General features: G+C 47.7%; 1 protein-coding gene across 4 annotated transcripts; it reads right to left on the reverse strand.

Annotated features, from left to right (window-relative positions):
• Positions 1 to 923: 923 nt before the first annotated feature.
• Positions 924 to 17,877, reverse strand: ETV4 (ETS variant transcription factor 4). 4 transcript variants are annotated; one of them, XM_053999997.1, is made up of 12 exons: positions 17,524 to 17,877; positions 17,348 to 17,441; positions 17,150 to 17,197; positions 13,264 to 13,317; positions 10,558 to 10,672; positions 9,103 to 9,249; positions 8,399 to 8,643; positions 6,467 to 6,541; positions 6,304 to 6,372; positions 5,771 to 5,943; positions 3,941 to 4,042; positions 924 to 2,796 (listed from the first exon to the last, which is right to left on the reverse strand). In XM_053999997.1, the coding sequence occupies exons 1-12, from the start codon at positions 17,566 to 17,568 to the stop codon at positions 2,575 to 2,577; spliced, it is 1,389 nt and encodes a 462-aa protein (XP_053855972.1). In that variant the 5' UTR covers positions 17,569 to 17,877; the 3' UTR covers positions 924 to 2,574. The 4 variants fall into 4 exon arrangements, with proteins under 4 accessions (XP_053855972.1, XP_053855971.1, XP_053855970.1 ...); XM_053999996.1 differs by having other exon boundaries at positions 5,771 to 5,940; positions 17,348 to 17,444; XM_053999995.1 differs by having other exon boundaries at positions 17,348 to 17,444.
• Between the last annotated feature and the right edge of the window lie 3,426 nt (positions 17,878 to 21,303).

A 21,303-nucleotide genomic window follows, 5' to 3' on the forward strand; every position in this document is an offset into this window, starting at 1 on the left:
CTATTCTGAGGAGTGGGGTGGCCTTTGGTGCAGTTACTTCTTGGCTACAATGGGCAAAGCCCTTGGGTGATTTTAATCAAGTTTGAGCCATTAACTATTTTAATCTCTCAGGAGGGTCTGGAGCGTGGGTCTGATGAGGAGCAGCTGAGGGGCTCAGGAGGGACCTTCTCAGTCTCTGACAAGAGGTGTTGGCCTCTTCTCCCAGGCAACCAGGGAGAGGCCAAAAGGAAATGGCCTCAGGTAGTGCCAGAGGAGGTTTTGACTGGGTATTAGGAAAAATTCTTCATTGAAAGGGTTGTCAGGCATTGGCACAGGCAGCCCAGGGCAGTGGTGGAGTCACCACCCTGGAGGGGATTTAAAAGGCAGGCAGATGTGGTGCTTAGGAAGAGGCACAAGTTCTTCCTTAGTCTCTTGCCTTATGGAAGCTTCTGTGGGAGTGTTTTATGGAGTTGTGTGGGAGCTGTTTATCTCCCTCCTGGAAGCTCCTGGTCATTTTCAGGACCAGCAGAAGAACTTTAGGACTCTTGCCTATTACTCCCATCCCAGCTGCCCCTCACTCTAGCTGAACTGGAAATGCCAGTGTATTTATCGACTCCCAACTCTCTGATCTGGTTATCATGAATCTCTGAGCTTTGGAGGTCACTGCCCCTCAAGGAGCGGAACCTTACCTTCTGATTCCTGGAACTGCTCTGTGGTTGCCCTGACTTGAGAAACCTGAATGAAACGTGCAGCTAAAATGGCACTGAAATGTGTGAACTGGCTCCCTGAATTCCTGCTCTGGAAGGAAGGGCAGAGGGGTGGCCCAAAGGATACTGGATAAATGTCAAGTCCTTGGGAATGCTGCAGGTGGAGGTATCAAAGCTGTGAGCTGGTGCCAAGGGGAGGTGCAAAGCAAGCTCAGAAGGTAAAGGAGGAGCACTCGGTGAGCTTGCACTGGCCCAAGACAGACCAATTTATTAATGATAGTATTTTTACACTCATAAATAGTAAAGGCAGCTTATACCAGAGGAAGGGTTCCCCTTCACCCTCACTTTTGGGACACCACAGGAGCTGTGCTGGCCAGGGAGGTGCAGGGCAAGGCAGGAGGGTCAGGAACTGGCAGAACACCAAGTCTCTGCCCAGGGCCTGCAAAGGCATCAGCAGAGCAGACTGCTCTGTCTAGTCTCTCCTCATGTTGCCTCCCATGGCTCTTGCACTCAGGGGTGAAGCTGGGAGGGTTGGCATTAGCCATGCAGGGAACAGTCATCAGGGGAAATCAGGCTTTCAGTCAATATACAGAATTTTTTCTACAGGCTACCGTGCTGGCAGGATTGGCAATGCTCTCTATTCAGCAGCTGAAACATCAATCTAAAGCAATGGAAACAGACTTTTTCTGTATGGGTACACTGTACTGCTCCTTGTCTAACTGAGAACTTGGTAAAGCTGCTAATTAAAAAATGAAACACCTTTTAATCAGGATGTGGTACCCATTATAAACATTTACTGTTGTGGAAAACCTGCCAGTTTAGTTAAGTTGCATGTGCTGCATTGGACTGCAGAGAGAGCTGCCTTTTCAACACATCTGAATTCCCCTCAAACATGCAAATATCTGTGGAGTTTAAGTCTGAATTCCTATATTAAGATCTATGTATGGTTTAGGTTATTTTGTATAGCATTTTTAAATCACACCTCCACCAGGTGTGATTAAATTTTATCACACCTCTTGCCTCAGACAATTCTCTAGCCAAGCCCAGGATGGGCACACTCAAGAGGCAGCACCTCTTCAAATATCCTGAGAATGTTGAAGTTTTTCAGCTTGGAAAAGCCACACCACTACACTGAGCTGTGTCTCAGGCCTTGCTGCTTCCCACAATCCCTGCACCTGAACGAGGCTTTGGCTTTGACCTGTGCCCCAGACCAACGCAGTCCAGCTTCTCTGTGGTTCCCCTGAATGCCTTTGGGCCGTGTACTGCAGGACTGCCCTAATCCTGGCCAAGGCCTCCACCTACCCTGCTCAGAGTGCCTGGGGACCAGAAACTCCTGGCATGAGCAAGGAGGTGATAAGGCAGGAGCATGCACAAGACAATGAGTATTCCTCAAGGAAGGCACAAGATCTGTGACCATTGTCCTGCAGCCATCCTGGGAAGAAGGCTTGAGCAGCCTTTCAGAGTGAGTTCCTCTGGTCAGAACTGAAAGCAGGTCATGCAGAGGTTCTGGACATGGACAGGAGGAATGGAGTCAGCAGCAGCATTGTAACATTCTCATAATTTTTCTCATTTTTCTTAATGAAAAAAGCCCTGGTGGGACAGTGCCCCTCCCTCTGCAATGAGGGGATAGTGACAGGCTTGATACATCTGGAGGCACCAATCACCTGATCTGCTGCTGAGATGTCTGCACAGCTGAGAACGAGCCCCATCCTGACACAGTAAGAGTTTTATCACAAGCACACCAGAGCACTGTCTGCTGTCAGGTGATTTTCCACTCGTGCTGACCAAAGCAGGGATGCAGAGCTCAGTGCTGGCCTGAACAAATGCTGCCACCAGCTGAACACCAACCAGCCATCTCCTGTACACAAGCACAGTGCTCCCAGCAGTGCTAGTAGGTGTAGCCTTTGCTGTAGAGCTGTGGAGGGAAGCTGCCAAGGTCTGGCAGGTAGGAGCCATTGTCATCCAGGTGGGACAGAGGCACCGTGTCCTCCTCGCTGAGCTGCCGCTCCAGCTCCGCCTTCAGCGCCGGCCGCTGCTGCTCGGGGAAGGCCATGGAGAACAGGGCCTCAGGCTCACACACAAACTTGTACACGTAGCGCTCCCCAGCCACCTGCAGGGGTGAGATCAGGCCAGGTGAGTGCTGCAGGCCCAGGGGCAGCACCAGGGAAGGCTTGCGAAAACAGCTGCCTGCCCTGAGACGTGTCAGAGCTGTACATTTCTCCTTGTGCTGTCCTCTCGCTTCTCTGCTGCTCTGACCTCCCCACGAGCAGCTCCTGGGAACTGGGATGCTGCCAGCTGACACTCTCTGTCCTGGTAACAACAGCAGTCCCTGAGCAGTCTGTACTGAGACAGTTACACCCCCAGTTATCTCTCCAGGGCCCTGGGAGTGCCACAGACCATCCCCACCACACAGGACCAAGTTCCAGGCAGCCTTTCCCTCACCAGAGGAAGGACTGATTCTATCTCCTTGAAGCTGCATAAATTCCAACACTCCTGACTGCAGAAATATACAGAAAAAAAGAAAGAAACCCTAATCCCCCTTTGTTTTATTTCTCATGCTTTGCCTACATTCAGCTCCTTCATAGCTTCTCCACTGAACTACAGCAAGGAGAAGTTTTGGGGAAAGCAAGCCTGGGATGCCTGGCTAGTTTGTTTGGAGTTTGTTTTCATGAACAGGACAGGACTGCTGGGGTACATTCCTTGGGCTTTATTGCAGCATCAGCCTCATTACATGGCTGAGACAATAGAAAGATGGCAAAAGCTCATGTACAGCCAGCAGCAGCCAAAGATTTCTTTGTTACAGAACATTTTAAAAACTTTCTAGCCAAGAGCATATTGCTAAAGCTTACAGACAGTTGTTCTAGCCAATCACTAAAAGCACACATATACCTGCTTCACACAATGCTTACTTGTCTGCTTTCTATTAATAATACACAATGCTCCAGTATTAAGCTTAAAACTTTCTATATGCAAGCATATTTTCCTGCAGTCTTAAGGTCTATCTTAGACAAGCCTAAAACTCAAGCTCTTGTTTAACATCATTGCTTGCTATACCATTGTAACTTTTTCTACTTTCTGACTTTGCAGCTGCTTCTGAGTTTTCTGATCTTTCTAAGGCCTGCTTTCCCAGCTTTCTAAAAATCTTACCTTTATCATTTCCCTCAGCTAGCTCAAGGACATTCAGTCTGGGACTTGTTTCAAACAAGAGCAGAATCACTTCAAGCATAAAGTTTTCTCCTGCTTTGCAAACTGACCTTCTGCATGATGCCTTTCTCATAATAGTAGCGCAGTGACCGGCTCAGCTTGTCGTAGTTCATGGCTGGACGGTTCTTCTGGATCCCCCAGAGCCTGGCCACCTGCAAACACAGCACCAAAGTGGCAGTGGCAGTGAGCCCAGCTGTCTTAGGTTAGCTGGGGCTGTGTGTTCCATTGCCATCTGTCAGAGCTGGGGCAGCTCTCTGCTGTTCATGGAGCAGTTTTCTTTATCTCTCCCACAGCCAATCCTCCCTCCAGGAGATCTCTGCTGTTCATGGCCACTGAGTGTCCCTGCATGGCTGAGAAAATTCCATCATCCCATTGGGAGATGCTCCGCCCAGGGGAGGAGCCAAGCATTCCTACCTGGATATAATCTGAAATTCTGGGACACCACAGCAGCCTTTGCCCACTGCATTCCCAGAGGAGCAGCTTTCTGCCCCACTGCATTCCCAGAGGAGCAGCTTTCTGCCCCACTGCATTCCCAGAGGGAGCCCAGGCCCATCTCCAGCAGCCCTGGAGCTCCAGAGGAAAACTCCAGCCTTGTCCAGGATCCTGCTCCAGCAGAAGCACAGCTGGCACTGCAGGAGGGCTGAGCCCCCATGGAATGGCACTGCTGCCACCACCCTGACCCACAGGTGCCAGGGCCTGCTCTGACTCTGCCAGTGGTTTGTTTCCTTTTTTTGTACTACTGCATTTATATTCTTAATTTTCCCAGTAAAGAACTGTTATTCCTATTCCCATATCTTTGCCTGAGAGCCTTTTAATTTCAAAATTATAATAATTCAGAGGGAGGGGGTTTAAACTTTCAATTTCAAGGAAGGCTCCTGCCTACCTTAGCAGGCACCTGTCTGTTCAAACCAAGACACCAGCCCAAGAGAAAAGAACATCATCCAGCTGGTTCTCTTTTCACTGATGGTACCATGACACATACAAACATTTCAGTAATAGACTCATCAATAATTTAGCAGCTTTTAAACATGAGTAGATCTCAAGCACCCTGTATCATGGAGAAACTCTTACCACTACAGAGCTCATTTGCTGTCACCACTGCTCCTCACTCTCCAGTACTCTGAAAGCTTGAGGATGTTAAAGGGCTGCTTTTTCCTATGTTACACTTAATTTTCAAGGGTTCCATGTTTATCAGGAGACCAAGCATGAGGGAGCACACTGGAAGAGATCTTTCTACTCCTACATGATTTTCAGCTTTATCTATGAGACTCAGAAGTCTGTTGTAAGCCAATGTCAACCTGCCAAGACAACTCATCTGCACTGAAAATGCCCATAAATTTTGATATGTAGCAACAACAGTGCTAAATGCAGGTCTAATTAGAACAAGATATGAACAGATATTATGGACACTTCTCCCAGACACTGTTGAGTATCACTGGATTTTTTGGAACATGGCAGCATTTGAAATTACACTTCAGTGAAAGTAAATTTGAAATAAAGACAGACTAGGACATATCTTATGAAAACTTCTGCAATCAGTAGGGTTCAAAACTCCAGCCTCAAGTATGGAGCATGACAAGACAGCACAGGTCACTGCAAGCTTGAGAGTGAAGTATTCAGGGAAATGAAGGCTGTGGATAATTTGACACACTGCATAGCTGAGGTTCTAATCTTACACACAAGCAGCCTTTCTTAAACCTGATATTGGTGTCACTCAAGTGTTTTGACCTCTTCTAAAATCCTTGACTTGCTGCAGGGTCTAGTGAGTACCACTGGCAAGCAAAAGCTTCACAGAGCAGAGGAAAAGCCACTTGAGAGTTTGCAGCCCCAGAAACAACGGGTGATTCCCCTGAGCCTGTAGAGAACCTCAATGCTTTCACCTCCTCTGGCTCAATGAGCTTGAACTCCATTCCTCTCCCAGTCCAGGCAATGAAGTGGGAGTTGGTGGGGTTGTCCAAGAGAGCCACGAGGAACTGCCAGAGCTGGAGCGAGCCCCGTCTCTGGTAGGGGGGTCCTTCCCGGTACCCTCCACCTTCCTGCTTGATGTCTCCTGCTGAGAAGAACAAAAAAGACATCTCCAAGGAGAACAGTGCAAAAACCGCTGGGGAAAAAAGAAAAAAGCAGCACATTTTACAGTTTCAAAATGTTTACCTGGAATATTTCAGTTCACATACAACAGTGGCAAATTGACAAGCAACTCTTCCAAGAGCAGCTCTGATATATTCACAATTGAGCTACTTATGCTAGGCATGGTTGCTGCTAAGAAAGCTCAAAAAAGGGGATACCAACAAGCTGGGTACCAACACACCAGCAAGAACACAGTAATGAGCTATGTAGGCACTTGTCAAGTGGCTGGCTAAGGTGATGGATAACCCTATCTTACACCAAAACTCCAAGCCATTCTTTCTCCAACCTTCAAATTTTTCTGGAACAACACAGACATCATCAGTAAAGGACCTCATCTGCTTGTCATAGCTGCAGCCTGAAAGAGAAAGGAACATCAGCAGTCACAGCCAGCCAGGCCAGTACCAGAGGGTGGTTCTGTGCAGGGAGAAGAGAGCCCCTGCATCTCTTACCTAATGGATCTTCTGTATTTGAATGGCTTGGATAACTCTCAGCATTTATGTACATGGAAGGACAGTCAGGAACATCTACAGAACAATTTAACAAAGTCATTTATTTAAAAAGCACAGGTGGCAGAATTATCTTGCTCTGCAAAGGTGGATAGGTGAGTGCAGCTGTCTAACCAAGGTCCTCTTAGAGCCCTCCTAAAGGGTGAGTGTCAGACTGCTAACCACAGCTCCATTTGCATTATCCTTCCAATCATGAATTAGAGCAGTAAGTTGTTGTGGCACTATCACACACCATCCTTCAGAGTAGCCAGGAGAAGCAGCCAATCACCTCTCCATCACTTTTATACAAAATCATGGACAGTAGGCTAAATTTGAACCCCTCTCTCATCTTAGTTTAAGATAACTACACACTTTGCTTCTGCTTTCCCAGGTGAGAAGGCATTACATTTTTCCAGGGGTACTATGAAGATGATGTGGAGACCAGTAGCATCTGAATGTTTCTGCTGGGTGTCACAAATGTCATTTCAGATATCTCAAGTCTCCCTGGCTTTTTCACATCATGAGGGGGCATTCCCACAAACAGTTTAGAAAATATAAAAGAAAAAACAGCTTTTGTTAAAAACAAGCAGGAAGTCTTTTCCTGGTTCTCTGTGTAGTGTATAGTGCTGCCTGTGCACTGCAATTTGTGTCTTCTGTATCTTTTTTTGTGTTTTCTGAATCAAATTTATTTACTGTACACAGCTGAAAGAGAAGCTGTAACTGGGAGCTTTGCAAAGGTTTATGTTACACTTCCCTCTCACACCTGTGCCTGGCCATTGCTGCCAGCAGATATTTTGCTGATGCAAAGGGAAGAGAACTCTGAGCTGACAGACTGGGTGTTATTACAATCATAAACTACTCTCACAAAAAGCACATTCCCATCTTCTGGGCTTGCACATTTTCTGAATAGAAGGACCCAGTGAAATTGTAATTCCAATATCACCACAGTGATATTGGAGCTCATAGGAGCTTTTTATTCTTGTGTTTATTTCTGCTAGAGGAAACCATTCAAGATGTCCATTAAAATACCAGGAAACCAGAAGTATCACTCCCTCTGGAAGAGGGTATTGTGATCTCAGGCTAGTGAGTCTTTGGACAGATCTGCCAGAAAAATAAGATTTATCCCTTGTGGAAAAATAAGAGGATCACCTGGTGGAGCTACCTGGCATCTAAAGAACTATTTTTGGCACCACTAACTTTTTTCTCTTGTCATCCCCTACATCTCTCTTCTCTGAGCCTTGTTTCCATGGGAAGCAGCAGATCCTCCAGGGGATACTGAGCAGCACCCTGGCACTGAGCTGAGCCCACCCAGAGCCCCTTTCCTCTGTGCTCAGAGGGGCTTCTGCTGCAAGGACCCAGGCCAGTTTTTCTGTCCAAGCTCCAGCATATTTGATTCCTTCCTTCCTGCTGCTGTTTTCAGTATGATTTCTTCAAAGCTGACCTCACTTACTTTCTGCAACCTTCCAGCTCACAAATACCCCTGAAAACAAAAGCTCCCTGTGAAACTGGAAACAGCCTTTTCTTCATTTCTGATGTTGTGTGTGGGCTAATCATGAATTTTGAGAGTCTCCTTATTGGCTACTTACTCCCTTGGGGTGGGGATGCTTTTATTTAGCTTGAATGGATTTCACATCACCTTCTGCCTCCTGTCTTGCTAAAGCTTTCAGCTCTGTCCCAGAAAGTCTTTCTCAGAGCATGATGAGTGTCCCAGCCTTATTTTGGATGCAGTGAACAGTCAGAACTCTTTTAGCTGCCAGGTACCCAGGCCACCTTCCCAGACAGCACGTGCTGCTGCAGAGCTCAGAGAGCAGCAGTTCATCCAGCTGGATGCTCCCCAAGGGGCTGCTGACCCCACTGAAGGTGTTCATGCAGTCAGGAAGGGTCAGTTCTGCCTACCTGGGTCGTACAGGTAATCCACCTGCTCCTGCTTGACCAGCACAGCTGCTGGGTACTGCTGCCTGCTGCCTGCCTGGCTGGCTTGCTCGTACTGGGGGTCGTGGTGCTCCTGTTTGAAGCCCTGGTGAGGGTACTGGAGGCAGGGCTTGGGCAGCTGGCACTGGTAGGCAATGGGGTCTTCCTGGGCCATGGCCTGGGAGGGTGGGAAGGAATGGCACATCTCCAGAGGTGGCTGATAGGCAGAGCTAAGAAGGGAGAGGATGTGAGACAGCTGCTTTCCTGAGAATTTGCAGCCCCAGAAACAATGGGCTCCCTGAGCCTGTGGAGAACCCTCTGGTCTCAGCCCTGGTTTCTGCTTTCTGGGCCCTCTGGTTTCAGCCCTGGCACAGGGCTGCTGGAGGGACAGAAACCTCCTCAGCCCGTTGCTGCAGCTGTAGGAGCCCACGGTGGCTGGCACAAGGAAGGAGGACATCCCAGGGAAGGAGTTGCCAAGGGCAGCTGCCCCACAGCCCAGCACTCAGGATCTGGCAGGGTGAAGGGTATGGACCTCACACCCAGGCAGCAGAGGTGGGTCCCACAGGAGGGGATCCTGTGCCTGCTGGAAACAGAGCACTTTACCTGGATGCTGCAGCCCTTCCCTTCCTCCTTTCACCACCAAGGAGGGCAATCCTTGCCAGTGGCTGCCTCCTCCTCCTCCAACTCACCTGTTCTCACTGAGGAAGCCACAGCTGGATGTGGAGCGGGGTGGCCCTGCAGGGCTCAGGAAGCTCCTGTCCTGTCTGGAGAACTGCTGGAGTGGTGGCTGGATCAGGACTCCAGGGCTGGGGGACTGTCTGGGCTGGTCATAGGCACTGGAACAGCCAAACAGATATTGCAGCATTTCAGTTCTCCAAAAGGGACTTGTGGCAGCACCTGGAACGTCTCTGTCCTGGGATGCAAGATGTGGCTGGGGCTGTGTATTCTATTTCCATCTGTCAGAGCTGGGGCAGCTCTCTGCTGTTCATTGGGCAGTTTTCTTTATCTCTTCTACAACCAAGCCTCCCTCCAGGAGAGCTCTGCTTTTCATGGGCCATTAATTATTAATTATCTTCTGATCAAGGCCAGTGAGTGTCCCTGCCTGGCTGAGAAAATTCCATCATCCCATGGGGAGGAGCCAAGCATTCCTACCTGGATACAATCTGAAATTCTGGGACACCACAGCAGCCTTTGCCCGCTGCATTCCCAGAGGAGCAGCTTTCTGCCCCACTGCATTCCCAGAGGAGCAGCTTTCTGCCCCACTGCATTCCCAGAGGAGCAGCTTTCTGCCCCACTGCATTCCCAGAGGGAGCCCAGGCCCATCTCCAGCAGCCCTGGAGCTCCAGAGGAAAACTCCAGCCTTGTCCAGGATCCTGCTCCAGCAGAAGCACAGCTGGCACTGCAGGAGGGCTGAGCCCCCATGGAATGGCACTGCTGCCACCACCCTGACCCACAGGGTGTCAGGGCCTGCTCTGACTCTGGCACTGGTTTGTTTCCTTTTTTGGTACTATTGCATTTGTATTTTAAATTTTCCCAGTAAAGAACTGTTATTCCTATATCTTTGCCTGAGAGCCTTTTAATTTCAAAATTATAATAATTCAGAGGGAGGGGTTTTACATTTTCCATTTCAAGGGAGGCTCCTGTCTTCCTTAGCAGACACCTGGCTTTCCAAACCTAGGAAATATCAAACGTGCTGTCCCCATGGCCAGAAACCCCCAGCACAACCCCCCTGCTGTCTCACTGCTCACTGACAGCAACAACCAACAACCCTTCGAGCACAGCCCTGGGGAAGGGCTGTGCTGGAGAAGCCACAGCTCAGGCCAGGGCAGTGGGGTCAGGTGTGGGACAGATTTTGGAAAGCAATGGGGAGAGGGATGTGGTAGATGTCAGCATTGCTGAGTGTGGGGATAGCTGAGGGCCAGGGAGAATAAAGAGGGAGAATAAAGAGGGAGAATAAATGGAGGCAAACCCAGAGCTGATGTTCACAGGCCTGAGCTGCCCAGTGGGCAGTGGCCAGAGCTGCTGACCACCGCTGGGCTGCAGCCAGCAGACAGACAGACAGGGCTGCTGTCACCCCCTCCAGTGTCAGATATTGCAGAGCTCTGGGCTCCAGAGCAGCTCCTGCCCCTCTCTGGGAGCCATACCTGGCATAAAGGCACTGCTCACTGCTGTGCTGGAGTGGCTGCTCGTGGCTGCAGGACAGCTCCGAGGGGCTCTGGGGCTCCTTCTTGATCTTAGCAGGAGGACTGTGAAAAGCCACTGCAGGAGAGAAAGGGAAGATCCAACTGACACTGTTCTTCTTTATGGGGAGCTGTGATTAACAGGCATTTCCAAATGCAGGGGTCCTTTTGCTGAATCTCTGCTGTGCCAACAGTCCAGCACCCCTGAGTGTGGGACTGGGGGATCCCAAAACCACTCTGCTGATCCAGAACACAGGGACAGTCCAGGAAAAAAAAAAAAAAAAGTTTCTTTCCATTTTCAGTGCACTGATCATGTTAAGAGCCTGATGCAGACAAGAGAGATATTTCTGGGCTTGTCAGAATTTCATGAATAACAAGTGTGGGCTGCAGTTTACAGCAGCAGGAAGTAGGATGTGGGTGTTTAGGAATTTCTTTTTGTTTGTTTCTCTGAATGCTGATGCACTTCTATAAATTATTTGGCTTGAAGCTATTTCCATACAGTTACCAACTGCCAGGTTCACACCCAATATGCTTTTTCCAATCCAGCAGGGCACAGAACTTGCCTCCTAGCTCCTCACAAAGGCTTGTCCTGGCTGAAGGATGGGCTGAGCCTTCCCTATCTGTGCCTGTGGGCTCTGGTGCTGCTCTTAGGAGGTCTCTGGCATTTAGGGAGGAAAGTAACCCCAGAAGGGTACATAAGTCTAGGCTTATTTCAGACTAGGGAAGGATCTGCCCTCCAAATCCAAGTTGTAATCTTTGAGTAAGGCCATCTCCAGTCCTTCATCACCAGCTTACTCCCACCTCCTTAAGTCCCATGAGCTGCTCTGGGTCTGGGATGTTCAGCACTGTGACTGCTTTTAAGGATGGGAAGGAACATCCTGATCCATGAACACCTCATATTTTTGAGGAGTTTATTTCAGGAGTGACCTGAACCCTACATGCACCAGCCATTTTCAAGCTCGTTCTCCCTCACTGAAAGGACCAAGAGTCCCTTCAGAAGCAAGGAGCTGGCTAAAGGCTTTGCTGCCTCTCATGGCACAGGACACTTCTACTATAAACTTCTCCAAAAATATTATTATTATATTATATATGATTACTATAATAGTATATATATTATTATATAATAGTATATATATGTAATGTAATATTATATAATATTATATACATTATTAACTTATTATTATTATAGTATATACTTCTCCAAAATTAATTCTCACACCAAGAGGGGGCTATCTGCCTCTATATATTATTATATAATAGTATATATATGTAATGTAATATTATATAATATTATATATATTATTAACTTATTATTATTGTATTATATACTTCTCCAAAATTAATTCTCACACCAAGAGGGGGCTATCTGCCTCTTTTCCCCAAAAAACCCTGACTCCTTTTGGCTGCCTTTGATTTCATCCTACACCAGCAAAGCCCACCTTGCCAGCACTCAGAGAGCTTGACAGGATCAATGTAAATAAATAAACCCATCAGATCCCAGAGCCTTCTGTTGCTCCTGGCTCCAGCTGCTCCTCAGGCACTCCTGGCTCCCGTGGCTGCTGTCAGTGGGAGCAGAGGAACCCACCCAAAAACCATCTCTGGCACTGCCCAAAGTGGAAGAGGGGGGAATTCCCTGAGCCAGAGCTCTCCACACCCCTGGGGTGCATTCAGCATGCCAAGCCCAAGGAAGGGCCAGAAGAGAAAAGTGTCTGTGTGTGTGTGTGGTGCACCCTCAGCAGCCCTCCTCAATGTAGGGATGTGTACAGCTGAGGGGAATGAGGGGTTTGTCTTTCCAACAGGCTGTGGGTCTGCTGGTAGATAATGCCAGCACTGAGAGGTGAAAGAAACAATGGGAAGGATTCCACTGATTGATGAATGGAAAAAGATATTTGGTTTTACAAGCAAGTTTTAGGTTTGCTAATAAATGAAATTAGACATTGAAAGAGGAAAGAAACAATGGGGAAAACCCCTAAACTCCATAAGAATTGAAAATTAAAAAGGGAAGGTTATACATGAGGGGGAAATCTCTGGTATCAGGTGTATCAGGAAGTCTGAACCTCAAGTACCTGAGGCAATGGGGAAAGAGAGAAGGGAAATGTGGCTGGGAAATTGGGATAAAAAGGAGGCTGTGTCCTCCAAAAACTGGAGAGACCCCAGGGGAATGGCCCATGGCCTCTCCCTTTTTTGGAATAAAGCAAAAGGACTCCTCTGTCTCCTTCTAGTACATAAACCTCTGATGTTTGTGGATTAATTTTCCTGGCACAGCCCATCTAAAAATGCTGATGGGTCAGCTGAGTCTCAGGGAGGAAAAAAACCTGCTCTCTCCAGTACACTGAACTCCATGGGATTGTCAGGAAGCTGGATGTGTTTGGAGCAGCCAATTCTTTACAGCCCCTAATAGCTGGAACAGGCTCTCACATTACACCTGACTCCTTGATTCACTCAGAGTGAAACTGGGACCATCCCTCTCCTCAGTTCTAGGTCCAAAAGAGAAAGAAATCAGATATATGGCTCAGAGACCAAGCTCTGAGAAAGGAGGGAAACAAGAGCAACCAGTCAAAGTGTTTAATTTCAGTTTAGTGGGGGAAACTGCCTGGGGCAGGGGGGAAAGGCACCAGAATTTGGATTTGTCTTTCCCCCAGGAGGTGTGAGCATCCCCGTGGTACTTACAGTTTTCTGAATGGAAGTCAGGCACAAATTGCTCGTCATTGTCTGGAACCTGAGCTGTCAGGAGAGAGAGGGAGAGAGGGAGGGAGAAAAAGAGGCAGGGAGGAGTTAGTTTTGGCACTTTGTACAGCATAATTAGCACTAAGGCAGAAATAAACCTCTGCAGGAAAGATCTGAGCTTTCTGCTGGGATAGTTTTAGTGACTAAGGAGAGTTTCCCTTTGGGATTAATGAATACATGTGAGTCCTAGGAGAAACCTTACCCATGTTTTATAACTTCTAACAATTACTTTTACATCCCTTTTACTGCAGGGAAGGGGGAGCTTGCAGCAGATTGTTGTTATTTCATAAAGTCTGTCACTGCTGCTGAAAGAAATGCTGCTGCTAACAGACAAACCTACAGTTTTTATTATTGCAGAGTGGACAACAGATTGTGATTGCACTCTGCTCTAAACCAGAGGTGATGTTGTCAAAATTAAGGGACATAAAGGATGGAAGCCCACTAATCTCAGTCAGTTGAAACTAAGCTAGACTGGACATGGCAAAAATAAACCTCAGGGAGTAACACTGTGCTAACAGGGGGTGAATCAGAATGGAACTTGCCAAACCCTTCACTCTGCAATTGCTGTTCCTTCAAATAACCTGTATGACAACAAACTGGAAATGTAAGCAAAAAAACAAACATGGGGAACTAAGGAAAAAAAATCTAGAAAATTCATTCTCTGAATTATCTTTGCAAAGAAACGTGGAAATAGAAGAAATTCTGGGAATCATTGCATGAGCAGAATTGGACTTCTCAGCCCACAGCCTTGAGGCTCTCCATGGCATCACTGGTGAAGTGACAAGAGAATGAAATGCTGAAAGCCACAGAACAGATGTGAAGTGAGGGGCAGGGCTGGGCTGAAACCTCCACCCTCACCGCTGGGCAGTGGTGTCTGCACACAGCTCCAGGCTGTGCTAGAAGCCTGAAGAGACATTTCCAGGAGACAGTTTCAATTTCAGTCTCAAACTGCACCAAGGGACGTTTAGGTTGGATGTCAGGAAAAGGTTTTTTACAGAAAGGTGATGAAGTTCTGGAACGGCCCGGGGAGGTGGTGGAGTCACCATCCCTGGAGGTGTTTAAACAAGGCTGGAGGTGGCACTGGGTGCCAGGGTTTGGTTGAGGTGCTGGGGCTGGGTTGGACTCAGTGAACTTGAAGGTCTCTTCCAACCCAGTGATTCTGGGGATTCTGGGAATTTGGGGCAATTTTGGGAATTCCCAGGGACCGAGAGGTGGTGGAGTCACCATCCCTGGAGGTGTTTAAACAAGGCTGGAGGCGGCACTGGGTGCCAGGGTTTGGTTGAGGTGTTGGGGCTGGGTTGGACTCGATGATCTTTAAGGTCTCTTCCAACCTGGGGATTCTGTGAATTCTGTGTATTTTTATATTCACTAACTACTTCATAAGGTTGCAAACCAGGTATTTCCCTCTTCTCCCCAAACCCACACTGGTTCTTGGAAGAAGTGGGATAATAAATGAGAGATCTAAACCCAGCTCTGCTCTTGTCACCCTGCAGGCAGCAACCCTGGCCCCACCATTTCCCACACAACTTCCCAGAGCTGGAGCACTGGAACTTAAATTTTCTGCCTGAGGACACCTGGAGATGTGAATGTGCTCCTTCACAGGACCTGCCTGTGCCACTTTTCTCCAAGGAAATTTGGGTTTTTTGTTTGTTTCTCTGAATGCTGATGCACTTCTATAAATTATTTGGCTTGAAGTTAATTCCATACAGTTACCAACTGCCAGGTTCACCCCCAAGTGCCTCAGCTCCTGCTAAAAACTGCAGAGGAAAACTGGATTTTTACTAACCAGGCCCAGGATTTTTCAGTGTCTTTTTTTTTTTAAGAGCCTCAAAAAAAAAATTAAAAAAAAAAAGAAGAGCCTTTAAGAGCCTTTATATCCTGCATATAATTCTTTAAAAAGAATTCTATATATAATATATAGAATTATATAGAATTAATTATATAGAATTATACAGATATATAATTCTTTGACTCTCAAAATAAGATATCAAGTGTTAATTGACAATACTAAAAATACTTCAAAAAGATAACAAAGAGATATACCTATGACTGACATCACACCAACACATATAGTGACACACATAACCACATTTATACAGACGTGTATGTGCTTTAAATTCATTAACATTTTTGGTTGATGCCTTATTTCTAGTTTGCTTCCTTCCTAGGTTTGTTTCTCTTTTATTTAAAAAGTAACATCAAAACCTGTAAGTAAATAAATAACGTTTAAAATAAAGCTAAACGTGATAAAGGAAAATAATAAAGAACATATTTAATGTTTTCTCGTTCTTCTGCATTGTTTAGGAAGGTACTCTTCATCTGATGTCTTCATCTCATGAACAAATGTTAACATAGAGGACACCACTAAAAATATTTTCACCATTCAGGAAAATATTTTGACATCCTGGTAAATAGGAAAAAGCAATAGTTCACTTCATTTTTCTTGTTACAAGTCTGGAAATGGGAACAACCAATTCCCTGATATGCATGCTAAAATAATAAAATACATTATTAAAACTCATACTGAATTTCTCAGGGATTTCACTTGGACTCTGGCTAGATGCTGTGAGCCATGCAAAATGATAATTTTAAAAAAATCTCTGCCTATATTGCAGAAACTTGCAGTAAGGCTTGCATTTACTAATCCTGGCTGGGAGCAGAGCCCCTCTGTCTCTCCAGGGCTGTGAGTGACTTCCCAACTCACCCTACAAACACTCTGCTAGTGGCAAATATATTGTCAGAGATTCCATGGAAACTCTTTGGATTGGTGAGCTCAAAATATTACCGGACATGAGAAAATCCAAAATTGAAAATCTACCAAAAATCAGTTTTGAGGCAAAATTATTGGCAGCTCGAGTTCTTGTAAGGTTTAAAAGAAATCAATCTCAGGTCAATTACATGACCAGCGATTCACACCGATTTTCCTGTTCTGATAAAAGTCACGTGGATGTTTCAATATTGAAACAGCCTCCAGGTAATTCCTGCTGCATCCTTACAATCCTCACACTCCTGGAACACCGCCTGATTCACATCACCTCATTTCAGTTCTGTTTGGAATGAACATAAAACTTTTGATTTTTTTTTTTCCTTAATAATTATCTTACTTAGTTGGCAAATACCTTTTTGAAGGCTTAAAAAGAGAATTGTTTGACAAGATTGTCCCTCACTTGTGGTAAGATGAGAGGAAATAACCCTGCTCAAAATGCCATGCGTATTTTTACATCATTATAGTTAAATATTTTTAAGTACCTAGATACAATAAGTACTTCAGTATTTGTCAAGAGTCTGTACTCGAGGACGTGTTTTGAATTTTCTAGAAAATGGACCATCCGTAGTACTGGAATTGGAGCAAAATCACCATGTTTAGAAATAGTTTCACTTGGAATTAATGTGACTTCCTAGAATTCGAAGTTTTCCTTGAAGTTCAAAGTCAAAACAATTAAGACACCAAACTGAAAAGTATGTAAATTCCAGGAAGGTCCCCACAAATGTTCCCCAAATTAAAAGCCTACTTTGTTGTTTAAGAAAATATCAACGTTCTGGCAACCTACAAAGATAAGTGACAAATTAGCATAAAATGAAGCAGTTACAAATAGCCTGAAGCGAAAATTGTACCCAGGAAAGCGGGCCGGCAGCCAAGTTCCATTCATAAGCAAATGCCCGGCACAATGGTGTCATTCAGCGTCTTAATTTACACAAGGCAGAGGTTGGCAAGTCTGAAAAAACCCACTTTTGTTTGGAGCCAGGCAAACACAGCAGAGGAGCGGGACAAACCCCAAAACCAACTCAAAGACGAGCGAAACCGCGCAGAGCTGGGAGAAGAGCCTACCTTCGGTCAGCCAGGTCTCCTGGAGCTGCCGCAGGTCCTGGAAGAGCTCTGCGGGGAGAGGGGCCGGTGCTGACCGCGGGATGCTCCGGGAGGAGCGGGGGATCGGCCGGGGGAGGACCCGGCCCCGCTCCCTGCCCCGGTCCCTGCCCGGCCGCCCCCGCCACCCCCGGCCCTCCCTCCGCCCCGGGCCCCCCTCACCTTCCGAGTCCTGCTCCGGCGGCACGCCCGGCTCCCCGGGAGTCCTCGCAGCGCCCAGCACGGCTCGGCCGGCGGGCGGCGCCGGGCCCGGGGGCTGCTGCGGGAGGAGCGGGTCAGAGCGGAGCCCCGGGCGGAGCGGGGCCGGCCCGGAGCCCCCCGGCGGAGCCGCCACTCACCTGCGGGAAAGTGAACGGCACCTGCTGGTCCAGGTACCCCTTCATCCTCCTCGGGCGCTACCCGCTCTCCCCGGGCATCTGGGGGTACCGGGGCCGGGCCGGGCGGGGCGGCCGCCGAGATCCGCAGCAGCGGCAGGACCGCGGTCGCTGCCGCTGTCCGGGACAGGCGGCGACCGCGTCGCGGCTGCCGAAACTTGGAATGCGAGGCGGGACCGAGCCCGGCAGCCCCGGTCGGGACGAACCCCGGGACAGAAGCCCCGCTCGGCTCGGGCCGGGTCGGGTCGGGTCCCGTCCGGAGCCGTCTCTCAGCGCCGGAGGCTCCGGCCCACGCGGAGCCGCCCCGTGCGCGCTCCGAGGCCGCCGTGGGCCCGGGGCCGGTCGCCCATTGGCCCCTCGCTCCCGGCCCCGGCTCGCCCACTCCTTTGTTTGATCGAATTTGTGAATGAAGCTCCGCGTCGGGGCACGCCCGCCAATCACCGCCCGCCTCGGCCGTCACCCAGGGCCGGGTGGGCGTGGCCTCTGCCCCGGCGGACCAATCACATCGCAGAGCTGCGCTGTTCATTCACGGCGGAGCTCCCATTCATAAAGAAAATGAAATTCTGCCGGAGTTCATTCAGGAGCGGCTGCGCGCGGCTCCCGGCGGGCCCCGCCGCGTCCGTGTGTCCGTGTGTCCGTGCGTCCCGCGGCACAGCCCTGCCCCTCCCCAGCACATCGCACTCGTCTGCAAACCCTCTTCCAGGTAACTTCCACACCCTCTTCGAGGTAATTTCCAAACCCTCTTCACGTACGTTCAGTTCCGTTCTGAGCAAGTTTCAACAAGAGTTGGCAGAAATCTCACCCATCCAACCGGAGCGAAAATAACTAAAACCCTGGCTGTCAAAATCGGTTTGACTCATGCAAATGTTAAGGGACGACAACATGAAAAAAAAACAAACAAAAAAAATCTAATCTTGGCATTTGCACACTAAAAGACGTGGATTTGCTTTTCCAGATGCTGGATGCTCTCTCCTGGGCCACGTGCATGCATCCAGTTATTTTTCCCCAAAATTTCTCCTTTAAAATTCCAAGATGCTATTTAACATTTATTAATCCTCTTTGTCCTCCAAAAAATATTACTGACATGCAGGACCTGTTGATAATAAGATAATTATTCATGGATTGTTATGTCCTGGAAGAGAAATAAGTACTCAAGAGAAAAAGAAAAGGGGAAGTTATCCATAAGGCTAAATGGAGCTTTACATTTTTAATGTTTTCTCTATATCTCACCCCTCCCAGTTTGCTGTACAGCTCTGCTGGCTGTGAAAGGAGTGTCTATGAAGTTTAATTATCTAATCAGTGTGTATTTTGATATTTCTGCTAATAGGCTACAGCTCTCCACTGTGTCAGGGAGCCTGACTGACCCACAGCTCTGACACACCTATGGGAGCAGAACCACACGTGTGATCTGCCAGGAAATTCACATCAGCACACCTGCTCCCACTGCCCCAACCATGCCAGGAAATTCACATCAGCACACCTGCTCCCACTGCCCCAACCATGCCAGGAAATTCACATCAGCACACCTGCTCCCACTGCCCCAAACATGCCAGGAAATTCACATCAGCACACCTGCTCCCACTGCCCCAACCATGCCAGGAAATTCACATCAGCACACCTGCTCCCACTGCCCCAACCATTCCACACGTGGAATTCCAACTGACTCTGCTTTGAGAAAATCAACGAAGCATGTGAGTTAATCTGAGGTTTCAGTTTTACCAGATTTGTTTCTGCTCTATAAGATTTGTACCAGTCTATTTGGGCTTTTATCTTAGTCCAGTTTTATTGGACAGTTGTGAGAGAGTATTTCCCCTGGTTAGATTGTTGTTGTAAAATTTATGCTTTAAATGTCTTACAAAGTCTAAGTGTCAACACATACTCGTGTTTTGCACTTTTGCCCAAATGTACCACAGCAAAAATGGCAGTGTGACACTCAGTTATCAGTGCTACACTTACTAGTTAAAGGATAATAGAAACTTTGTTCCTGAGAGCTGACTTCCATCCCTGGCTGAGCATGAACTCTAAACAGGATGGGATTTTCTGCTGTAGGATCTGTTTCCTCTGTGATGTTCTAATTTGCCATCCAACTGCAGGAACAGGAATGCTGCTGTCTGAGGAGCCTTGGCTCTCACTTTGTCTTTTCTCACAGTTGTCTTTTCACTGTTCTGTCACTGTGCAGAGGTGTCGGAGTCCAGCACATCCCTCTGGCTGCCCTGGCTGCCTCAAGACCCTGGCAGGGGGCTCGGGGACCTTGGCATGAAATCAAAACCACCTGTGGCTTTGATTTTAGCCCGTGGAAAAAAGCTGCCAACTCTGTGTGAGGAATTACAAACCACAAGGGTTTAAGTAGTGTGGTAGTTGAATTAACACAGGGTGAAAAAGTAGAATTTTGGGGTTTTTAGAATGGGGTTTGAGGGGACAAGATGGGGGGATTTGGGCGTGTCCTGACCTTCTTCTCCTTCTCCTTGCCCTCCATGTCTTGCTGTGCTGGTGACACTTTTCTGTTGGTTTCAGGCACAGACACACTGCCCAACATCAATGGCAGACATTGGCATGTTATTGTAACCACGGCACACGGAGTTTTGGGTATAAAATGTGAACACTGCCCTGGGGACAGACAGAATGCCATGGCCGAGCTGCTGGACAGAGCTCAGCAGGGCAGAGAGAGAATGTTCTAGATCAGGGAAATGAACACCCTTGAGAAGCTGATCCTGTGCATTTCAGATTCCTCCTTTGGCTGCACAGGCTGGGAAATGAGGACTTTTATAATCTTGGGATCATCCCAACACACAGAGACACACAGACCCTGAGACAGAGGGACTCGAGACTCTGGAACACAAATCTGATAAGGAACAGCTGATGGAGTTGGGTGGGCTCATCGTGGGGAAAAAGAGGGTCAGGGGAAGCTTCTGCCTCCCTACCAGTGCCTGAAAGGAGCTGGTGAGCTGGGGGCTCACCTCTTCTCCCAGGCAGGAGTGACAGGACAAAGAGCAAATGGCCTCAAGTTGTGCAGGGGATGTTTCCATTGGATATTAGGAAAAATTCCTTCATTGAAAGGGTTGTCAAGAACTGGATCAGGCTGCCCTGGACAGTGGGGGCAAAACAACTCCAACTTCACCCTATCTGCAAACCTGTCAGCGGGGGATGGAGAAGGGAGGGATTCACACTGCTTTTGGTGCTGGATAATGCTGAAACCTGCCTGAGTGTTCCAACTCAAAGCTAAACATCCTGAGAGTGAGGTGAGAATGTGGCAGAGCTGGTGAAGAACCCAAGGAAGGAACCCCCAGGTGACATTACAGATGTTCACCTGCTGAGCTGACAGATGCCCTGGGGACTTCACCCTGTAAAAGCCCAGCCCCACTTTCTGACAGCACCTTTCTTCCAACACCTTCTTAGAATGTGTGTGGAAATTCCTCTCTGGAGTGGGGATGGCTCTCAAGATCACTGCTCAAAGCCTGAGTGAAAGAGTTGTTGGTCTGGGTGAGTAACATCAATCTCTAGAATTGTTTTGGCTAGCTTTAATGTAATATTCAATATTGTTTCAAAAATAGTGCACTACACTGTACCAGTAGCTATAGCTATCCACACTATGTAGTAAAAAACTCTGATTAAGGTCTTTTAGTCTATCATTATCATAATAAATCATTCATTTTTATATTAATATATTTGATTGTCTATCATTAATCCTGTGGGACATAGCTGTATAAAGTTTTAATTACATCTGTATAGGCCTTTAGATAGAAA

This window comes from Vidua macroura, chromosome 27 (genome assembly GCF_024509145.1).
Source record: "Vidua macroura isolate BioBank_ID:100142 chromosome 27, ASM2450914v1, whole genome shotgun sequence".
In the NCBI taxonomy this organism is placed as follows: domain Eukaryota; kingdom Metazoa; phylum Chordata; class Aves; order Passeriformes; family Viduidae; genus Vidua; species Vidua macroura.

What these genes read in the sequence shown, in the direction of transcription:
- ETV4 (XM_053999995.1), bottom strand. Translation starts at nt 17,568, where the DNA reads ATGAAGGGGTACCTGGACCAGCAGGTGCCGTTCACTTTCCCGCAG. An exon ending in GAGCAGTGCCTTTATGCCAG is followed by an intron (nt 9,250 to 10,557) that starts GTATGGCTCCCA and finishes TGGCTGTTCCAG; the next exon opens with TGCCTATGACCAGCCCAGAC. An exon ending in AGCTCATTGAGCCAGAGGAG is followed by an intron (nt 4,043 to 5,770) that starts GTGAAAGCATTG and finishes CTGTGTTTGCAG; the next exon opens with GTGGCCAGGCTCTGGGGGAT.